At 43.0% G+C, this 10,022-nt stretch overlaps 1 protein-coding gene across 1 annotated transcript; it reads right to left on the bottom strand.

Annotated features, from left to right (window-relative positions):
- Window positions 1–846: 846 nt before the first annotated feature.
- SMIM12 (small integral membrane protein 12) lies at window positions 847–7,012 on the bottom strand. Its single transcript, XM_075264643.1, has 2 exons — window positions 6,970–7,012; window positions 847–1,600 (listed from the first exon to the last, which is right to left on the bottom strand). Exon 2 carries the CDS (start codon window positions 1,552–1,554, stop codon window positions 1,279–1,281), a length of 276 nt encoding a protein of 91 aa, XP_075120744.1. The 5' UTR covers window positions 1,555–1,600; window positions 6,970–7,012; the 3' UTR covers window positions 847–1,278.
- Between the last annotated feature and the right edge of the window lie 3,010 nt (window positions 7,013–10,022).

Raw genomic sequence — 10,022 nt, 5'->3', positions numbered from 1 at the left:
GACTGAAGTTTGAGCATGTGTGTAAGGACTACCTGCGATTTGTCTAGTCACAGTTTATGGAACCAAGCCTGGACCAGGTGCAGTACTGCACGTGGTCTTCCTATTTTTTTTGTTGTAACAGGAATGGTTTGAATAGGGGTTACAATGCTAGGTCCCTTTATTACTCATTAAAGATGCCATGGATGTCATATTCAGAAAGGGAATCTTGTATATATTGTATACCCCCCTACACCACATTCTTTACACTCAGAATAGACCCCCATTAATGTATTATCCATTCTAATCATCATACATAGGTGGTGAAAAGTTTGACCTGAATGGTCTAAACACCACCATTGCTATAACCAACTGCGTAATTAGGGTGGTATATATTGTACATGTGGAGTTACAGTGGTAATATGTGTATTACTTACCATTTTTAACCTGATCTGGACGTTTTTTAAGTTATATTTTTTTTATAGAAAAGATCTGCAGGTTTTTTTGAGTTTTTTTCACACTAAATGTTTGACCTTTTCCCTGTGTTTTTATACATGAAGCTAACGTTTCATGTTTCTGTGCTAATAATGATTTAGCATATACCTCATTTAATATAAAAATATTCACCCTGATGCTAGCAAAGCAGCTATAACCATGCTGACAATCTGCATTGCCTGTCAGTCAGATCCAAAAATTCTGGTAACGTACAGATGTGCTACCAGTACACCATCATAATAAAAAGTGGGAACACCAGATATGCATACCCAGAGAAGATCTGGTTTGGAAACATATTAGTCTTAATGCTTACAAAAAAAAAGCACACAGATCTAATATACAATGTATTACATATTACTGCATTTAACTTTATTATTGTTTCCCCCCCCCTAAAAACCATTGTTAATATTGGTAACCCTGAATACTCCTTCTATAGTTCTCACAAATACAAGTCTCCGTAGAATATCGCAGTTTCGTCTACATCTGCTTTTAGAGGTGACAAAAAACTTACACATTTTAATTTGACTTTATTTAGATGTAAAATAATCCTCAGAAATGATTTTCTGTGACCCTAGTAGCCAATGCAATATTGTAGTGCATGTTACTAGAATTATAAAATGTGTAACATTGTGATTACTGAATGACAACACCAGAGCTTTATTCAAGCAAGAACATAAATCCAGTATTGCATGTGTTGCCCCATTTTCCTGTGGCTCTAGTACCAACTGTCACTTGGAAAGATTTCTGAATGTTATTCCAGCAATACTCTCCAAAATACTATCAGAAAGAATACGGCACAAAGTCATCTCAACTCTTCTCCTGCCTGTTGCGATTGAGAACAGCTTTAGGGGTAAATTCCGACTTTTCTTTTAAACTGGTGACTTGAGTAAGATCACGTCCAGCTCCTTCCTGTAAGGTCCTTTCCTCTCTTTTTTCCAAGATGCTCAGCTCTTCTTTAGGATGTTGTGGAGTTCCACGAATAAACCACTCCAATTGGTACCCTACTGTACCAACCACAAGTGCCACTGGAAAAGTGACATATGGGGCATATGTCCTTAGTGCAGCCCATAATACAGGCCACATGGTTCCTCAGGTACTTGAAATGCTACAGTCTCAGGCAAGTGAAGACCTAGAGATATCAGAAAGATATATTAATGAATACCTGGAACAGACAGTATACCTAACATTATATTAAGAAAAACATACCAAAAATATAAAGGTGGAGCCGAATGGTGATGATACACTGATACACGTTATCTGGGCTACACTGTTTTGCTGTAATGTCCAAGATTTGACAACAGTGTTTCTACATCGCTCTGTTCCTCTAGACCCACTCCACTACTTTACTGACTGTTTCCTCCTAAGCCCTGGTTCACATTAGTGTATGTATTCCGTCCGGTTAGAGTCTGCATGGAGCCCCCCACAGCCAGAATACAATTGCAATTGCTGTACTGTAAAGGCACACAGACCCCATAGACTATAATGGGGTCCGTGTGCTTGCTACGCACTGCCCGCACGAATCATTTGTGTGGGCAGTATTGTATTCCATCCGGGGGGGGTCTCCATGTGGACTCTAGCCGGACAGAATAAATAGGCTAATGTGAACCGACCCTTAAGCTATGTGTAGACAAGCTGCCAGGCTATTTCAGAATTGCCCATCTCTGCTGAAACCTTGATTGCTAGGAAATGGAAGCAGGCTTCCCCTCCTAACACGCACAATTTACTCACTAGAATAAGAGATTTCTGTACGATGCACCATCTTACAATATCTGCTCAGACCCTGGAATAGTTGATTTGGTCTGGGATGCTTTGGAAGTCAATTGGTTGCCCCATTTCTATTAGACAGAACTATGTATACACTTGGCCAGACAAGTTAATTAGTTTATAAGACGTCTTCCTACCTTGTTTTCCCACTCAGATTTTTCTCCCTATGTGCTATCTTTTGCTCAGGTTGAACTGTATGCATTAGTTATTCATATTTTTGATGATCTGTTTAAACTGTTTACTCCTTTTTTCATCAAGTTTTAGTCAAGTGATTTTCATGATAATGTAGCGAGAGAACTTAAAGACCGCGGTCACTTACGGCAAATTCTTTTCCAAGTCATTTCTCAATGATAGTTGTTTCCTGTATTTATATTTCACGAGAAGAATATGTATTGTAAAAGAATATGAGAACATGTACATGGAAAAAGTGGAAACAAGTAGTGACGAAATAGCTTTATGGTCCAATACTTAAAAATTCTGAAAACATATTCTTTAACCCCTTAGCGACCCAGGACGTAATACTACGCCCTGGGTCGCATGGGGATGTATGGAGAGAGCTCAGGAGCTGAGCTCTCTCCATACAGGGTGGATGCTGGCTGTATAATACAGCCAGCACCGCCGCTAACAGCAGTGGCTGCTGCCTGCACCGATCGCTGCTGTCAATCCTTTAGATGCCACGGTCAAACAGGACTGCTATGACTAAATTGTGCAGGCGGCATGGGCATCGCCATTTTTCACCGATCGTCGCTCTCCTGAACGTCACAAGAGGGCAGAAATCGTTGCTATAACAGCCGGAAGCCTATTGAAGGCTCCCAGGCTTGTCATAGCATTAGCTCTATTGCACCATGCCAGAGGCACACCAGATGCTTTTTGCTATTCACTGCAATACTGTAGCGATCAGTATGAGCGATCAGACCCCCTAGGTTTCCAGGGGGTCTGATCATAAAAGTAAAAAGAGAAAAAAAAAAGTTTCTAAAAGTATTTTTAAAAAAAAATACAAAACTTCAAATCACCCCTCTTTCCCTAGATCGGATATAAAAATAAACAAACATATTAGGTATCCCCGCACTCCAAAATAGCCGAACTATTAAAATATTTATCCCATACTGTGAACGGCGTAGTGGCAAAAAAAAAAAAAAAAAAAAAAAGGCAAATAGCGTGTTTTTTTTTCCAACACTTTGCCTCCTATAAAAAAAATTGAATAAAAAGTGATCAAACGATCAGATCTTTCCCCAAAACGGTATAACTAAAAACGTCATCTTGTCCCACATAAAAAAAAACGCCGCACCCAGCTCCATACATGTAAATATGAAAAAGTTACAGGTGTCAGAACATGGCAACACATTTTTTTTTTCTATTTTGCAAAGTTTTTAATTTTTTAAAAGGTATCAAAACACTACAAATACTATATAAATTTGGTATTGCCGTGTTCGTACTGACACGCAGAATACAGGTAACATGTCATTTTTATCACAAAGTGAACGCCTTAAAAATTAAACTCATATGAAATTGGCACAAATGCATTTTTTCTCCAATTGCACCTCATTCTGAATTTTTTCTCCCAGCTTCCCAGTACATTGCACAGCATATTGAATGGTGCCATTGCAAAGTATAATTTGTCCCGCAAACAATAAGCCATCATGTGACTTTGTGAACTGAAAAATTAAAATGTTAGGGCTCTTGAAATGTGGGGAGGGAAAATGGTCGGTTCCTTAAGGGGTTAAAGGGAGTCTGTCACCAGGAAAGAGTAAATTTGACAAAGCCCTTTAAATTATCTCTGAAGCAATGTTGACATAGAGGCCTTTTTTCTGGGAGATTTTTAGGAAAAATAAGAATATTTTTTAAAAAGTTAAAGATGGTACCTAAAACCAAAAAAGTAAAACTCCTCTAAACGCACCAGCTTTAATTCTGACATTGCCTGGATCTCCAATAGTCTTTCCTTCCTGGTGTCTCACCGCTACCCAGAAATGCCTGGAGATGTAATCGCTGGCTGAGACAGTACATTGATGTAGCCAGTTGAATGGCTACTTGGAAATTGCCATGTGTCTCTCCAGTGCGTCATGAGACATTGAGAAGTAAAGACCAGCGGCAATATTTTTAGAGTTTACTGGCACTGCAATACCTGCGGAGTAAACATCTCCGCATAGTTTCTCACTGTCAATTAAAATGAAGATAAACTGGATAGACCAAAGTGGAGTAAGCCTCCATTCTCAAAGGGCTTCACAGCAACAGTGTGGTCCGCCTCTATAGCACATATTAGCAAAGTAACATCTTAAACACAAGGGGCAGATTTGTCATACATTTTACTTCAGTATGATACAATCTCTCCATGGCTGTGAGGAGTCAGCAGTGTTGCTGACTTTGAAAAGCGGGCAGGAAAGGGTTACTGTTAGATGCAATCCTTTGCATTCTGAAGAGGGAGGGCTCACACAAAATAAGAGAGCAGTTTTGGGGATTATGAAAGCAAAGTCCAGACTCCTTTTCCTGTAGATAGAGTTCCCATGACAAAAGACAGTGGACAGCAAGTTAGAGGGAGGGGAGACATCTAGTGGCCAACACTTTGGACAAATTAGAGCACAAAAGCATAGCAAATGATTTGCACTTTTGATGTTCATGACAGCAACTATCATAGGAGGTCAAGTTAGTAGAAAAAACAGTGACCATTTAACCCTTAAGGCCACAGTCCCATTTTTCAAAACTGACATACGCCCTTTATATGGCAATAACTTTGAGCTGCTTAAACTTACCCAAGTGATTTTAAGATTGTTTTTTCGTGATACATACTTAGATGACCTCCTGGTGAAAGCTCCTTCCAAGAAGGACAACCTGAACAGCTTATGCATTATGTTGGACCTCCATTGATGCTTCAGCTGGCTTATAAACGAGAAAAAGTCCAATATTGAACATTCATGTGCATGGCATTCCTGGGCATGATTCTTGACAAGAAGGGCAAGATTCCCCTCCCAGAGTCAAGATCCTGGCCCTTCGGTCCGGTGTCTCACTCCTTCTGCAGAACTCTTCATTCTCTCTTTGGTTCTGCATACAGGTCCCGTGCACGATGGTCTCGACCTTCAAGGCTGTCCCTTTTGCTCAGTTCCACTCACATCATCTGCCATTGGCGATTTTGGTCCACTGGGACAAGTCTTCATCCAGCCTCGACTACCTGCCTTTCTGGGGTCATCAAGGGCTTCTTTGATGGCTCTATTTCCCAGGGATCTTTCTGGGGAAGTCCTTTCTTCCCCTCAGTTCGCAGGTGATCTCCACCAACACCAGTCTGTCCGTCTGGGGAGGGATCTTCGATGCTTTGCTTTGGACCACAGGCCCTGAATGGTCAGAGACCTCCTTACAGATTAACCTACTGGAACTGGGGACTTTGAATGCCCTCTTTGGCATGTGTGCAATAAATTTGCCATCATGGACCTAGACCTTAAAAAGATGAACATCTACCAGACCCCATTAGTCAAGGCTCTGTGTGTTTGACCGCTATTTTAGCGGTACGGCTTGGCGTTGTTTGGATCCCCTGACGAACCCAAACAACTGCCAGCCAACACTCATGTGAATCTATCACAAAATACAATGACAAGTTGCTGGAGTTTTTTTTGTTCGTACCATAAGGGCTTGTTCACACGGGGCAAGAGGGGGAGGATTTTGGTGCTGCATCCACGTCATAATCCGCCCCCTCACAATAGAGGGCTATGTAGACCGCCAGCTTACTTTTTTCGGAAAAAAGAAGCGAGCTGCCCTTTCTTCAGGCGGATTCCGCGGCTGATTCATTTGGGCCTACTCCGGAGTGGGAAGCCGTGACTGTTGGAAGCCGCAACAGTCGTAGCAGGCGCATTTTGGCTTTATTCTGACATGGCTTCCCACGTCAGAATCAGGACCAAAGCATGTCATTCCGTGCCCCATGAACTAAGATGTATTAAAAAGCAGGGGCAACACAGTGACTAGCACTGCAACCTTGCAGCACTGGAGTCCTGGGTTCAAATCCTGCCAATCTGCAAGGAGTTTGTATGTTCTCCCTGTATTTGGATGGATTTCCTCCCATACTCCAAAGACATACTGATACGGAAAAATGTACATTGTGAGTCCTATATGGGGCTCACAATCTACTGAAATTTTTTTTTATTAAAAAGCAATTAAAAAAAGGTCATATGAAAGTCAATGAAAATGTCAATGCATTCCCATAAACAAGCCCTCACACAGGTCTGTGGGCACAAAAATAGTTATGGCTCTCAAAACAAATTAAAAAGTGTCTGAAGTGTTTTTACTGTGCACAAATCTGGAAAAAGAATTATAACAATTTGGCATCAGAATATTCGGATGGAGTCAAATTCACAAGCTACTGATCCCATGTGGGGAGTGTCAGAAACATCCAAGCTAAAAGACTGCTCGGTGGCTCCATTGTCCCATTCATAGGTTGTACGGTAGGTTATAGTGCTCTGGGGGTTACACATCTGTCCACTATTCTAACAGATGGAGGGAATGGCTTTACTGGGATCTCAGGGGAAGCCCTCCAGCAGCCGGCATGATCAGCAGTAACAGTACAAGGACACATGTCAGCACCATCCCGGAAATGGTCACTGCTCCTTCACCACAACACATGCTAAGGACAACTACCCCTCCATGAGACCTACAGGACTCCAGGCTGTAGGCTGTACATGAAGAAACCAAGTATTACAACAGCTGCTGAGCGCTGACTCTCAGAGAACCTGCCGCCTTAGTCACAGCACTTACCTAGGTGACAGGTCCGAGCAGGCTAAAGGACCTTCCGTGATGTCATCACCATGTGATCAGTCACGTGAATAAGTGAAGCCAGACTGCGCGCTGTCCCAGAGTGAGAAGGTAACAGGAAGTGCTGGAGGTTATACAGCCTGATCCTGAGGCCAGATAGGGAAGTGCAGGACAAAAACTCTGCAGAAATGTGTGGCATGTACGTGTGGTAAACAGACAGAAAGCAAGACTGTGTTGTAAAGGAGTGCGTGTAGCAGAGCTGTGTGTGTCACCTAAGTCACTTAGCAACATTAAAGGGATTCTACCATTAAAACATTTTATTTTGTGGATAAGACATCGGAATAGCCTTTAGACGTGATCTCCGCCGCGCCGTTCCTTAGAAATACCGTTTTTTACCGTATGCAAATGAGTTCTCCCGCAGCGATGGGGGTGGGCCCCAGCGCTCAAACAGCGATGAGGGCGTCCCCCTCCAAGCGCCGCCTCCTTCGTCCGCTGCGTCATCTTCAATGTCTTCCGGCGCAGGCTCGTAACTTCGAGCAGAGCAGACTGTGTAGGCGCACAGGTCACGGGAAAATGGCCACTTGCACAGTATTATTAGCGACCGTTTTCCTGTGCACCTGCGCAGTCTGCTCTGTTCTGCAAGGTTACGAGCCTGCGCCGGAAGAAGACATTGAACATTACGTGGCGGAGGAAGGAGGAGGCGGCGCTTGGAGACACTTCTCTGGCAGCAGTTGGGACGCCTTCATTGCTCTTTGAGCGCTGGGGCCCGCCCCCATCGCTGCAAGAGAACTTATTTGCATACCAGTGTTGAGGTAGTGACCTCCGCCAGAATACGGGTCACTTCCAGTGGTCAGTCACCTGCTCCAAATCAACCATGCATGTGCGCGCTGACAAAGATAAACACTGACGTTGATGCAGTTTCCATCTCAGTCCATGCAACTGGGCGCTCACACAGTACTGAGGTTTATTGAGGAAGTTACCGTATTTTTCGGACTATAAGACGCACTTTTTTTCCTTCCAATATGGGAGGAAAATGTGTGTGCGTCTTATAGTCCGATTGCAGCGTGTGCAGCGTCTGTGTCCCGTCTGTGTGAATCAAAAGGAGAGCAACACGGTGCCTGCCTGCTCTGCCCCTCCTTCCCTGTCTGTGTCGCGTGTTTGCAGGAGCGAGATATGAGAGGCAGGGAAGTAAGGGCGGGCCAGACAGGTGAAGGAAGCGTGGTTTCAAGCTTGCCGAGAAAACCACGCCTCCTTCTCCCGTCTGGCCCGTCCCTCCTTCACTGCCTCTCAGATCTGGCTCTGGCAATGAAGCCACACAGACAGGGAAGGAGGGGCGGGCCAAACGGGAGGAGGAGGCGTGGTTTTCTTGGCAAGCTTGAAACCACGCCTCCTTCACCCGTCTGGCCCGCCCCTACTTCCCTGTCTGTGTGGCTTCATTGCCGGAGCAAGATGTGAGAGGCAGTGAAGGAGGGACGAGCCAGACGGGTGAAAGAGGCGTGTTTTCAAGTTTGCTTAGAAAACCACACCTCCTTCACCCGTCTGGCCCGCCCCTTTTTCTCTTCTTGCATAGCTTCACTGCAGGGTGTCTCTTTCCATCCATGGATGAGATAGATTAGATATAGATAGACAGAAAGACAGACAGACACAGACAGATAGACGGATAGATAGATAGATAGATAGATAGATAGATAGATAGATAGAGATATATGTTCAAATCACCCCCATATCCCTAGAATACATATAAAACAAAAACATTACTGTGAAACACATACACATTTGGTATCCCTGTGTCCGAAAGCCCCCGGTTCTATTTACATTGGTGAAATATTATATTATTAGGTTATTAAATATTTCACCAATTTTTTTTCCTTAAATTTTTTTTTTTTCCCTATTTTCCTCCTCTAAAACCTTAGTGCGTCTTATGGTCCGGTGCATCTTATAGTCCGAAAAATACGGTACAGTTTTTATACAGGAATGCAAGAAAGATAAGATAACGGCAGGCTGTAAGCATATACGTCTTGTATCCGAATACACTGGCGATCAGTCATTGGCTCTTAAATTTCAACATCTCTTAGCTTTCGATTTCCCGAGAAATGATACTGTCTTTCTTGTAAACCACATGACGATCATGTGCGTCAGCATCTGGGTGCGGTACTGGATACAGGCGCCATCTTAATGTATAAACGTTGCACAAAGAAAAATATAATTTCTTAAGCAGTATAAAGCATGTATAAAAATAAGAATGGACATGGTCTACCTTCACACCAGTATTTCTAAGAAACAGCACGGCGGAGACCACGCCTAAAGGTAAGAGACGAATAGCCTTTCTAAAGGCTACTCCGACGTCTTATCCACAAAATAAAATGTTTTAATGGTAGAATCCCTTTAACAGCCCTGTCCAGAACTTTACTCCACTGTTCGTCCTTTTCAGATTCTTGTCTTTTAATTGTACACAGTGACACCTAGTGGTAAAGACAGATAAGGCGGGGAATGCATTCTATGGGAATGCCTGCGGTGCCTGAGAGTAGTTTAGATTTAGCTGGAGCAGTGCCTGAGATATACTGCTGTAGCCAGAGGAATGCTGGAAAATCTTTAAAACCCTGCAGTCTTTTTTCCTCTATATACTTGCATCACAATAGTTTGTATATTGCTTTCAAATTTAGTAGCTATATATACATACACACACTCATTGACAAAAAGAAACCCACTCAGAAATGTCAAATTGCTATAAAACTCGCCATACAGTTGTGTCTCGGAAAGATATGTAAATAATTGTGACACTGGCTCTTGCCACAAGAGGGTATTAAAGTGCATGCTTCTGGAAAAAGAAACAAAAATGCTTGCAGATGCTACTTTTGGGTAGTATACTACTTGGTGAGAGAGTGTTGACTGTCAGAAATGCCTCTACAACATATTTGAATACATTTTGCACATCATCAAACATCGTGAATTGCCTGCCCACTACTTTCCTTACTTTGCTGTGTATGTGTGAGACACCATTGTAACCACTGCTCCTAACACCTCCTAACATTCTCCGGACAGTCTGGGTAAACCAC

Source organism: Leptodactylus fuscus, chromosome 2 (genome assembly GCF_031893055.1).
Source record: "Leptodactylus fuscus isolate aLepFus1 chromosome 2, aLepFus1.hap2, whole genome shotgun sequence".
NCBI lineage: Eukaryota > Metazoa > Chordata > Amphibia > Anura > Leptodactylidae > Leptodactylus > Leptodactylus fuscus.
Note: the sequence above shows the minus strand (reverse complement) of the source record. Positions and strands in the feature narration are given on the sequence as shown.

Excerpts from the sequence above, each read along its gene's own strand:
- SMIM12 (XM_075264643.1), bottom strand. The coding sequence starts at position 1,554 with ATGTGGCCTGTATTATGGGCTGCACTAAGGACATATGCCCCATATGTC.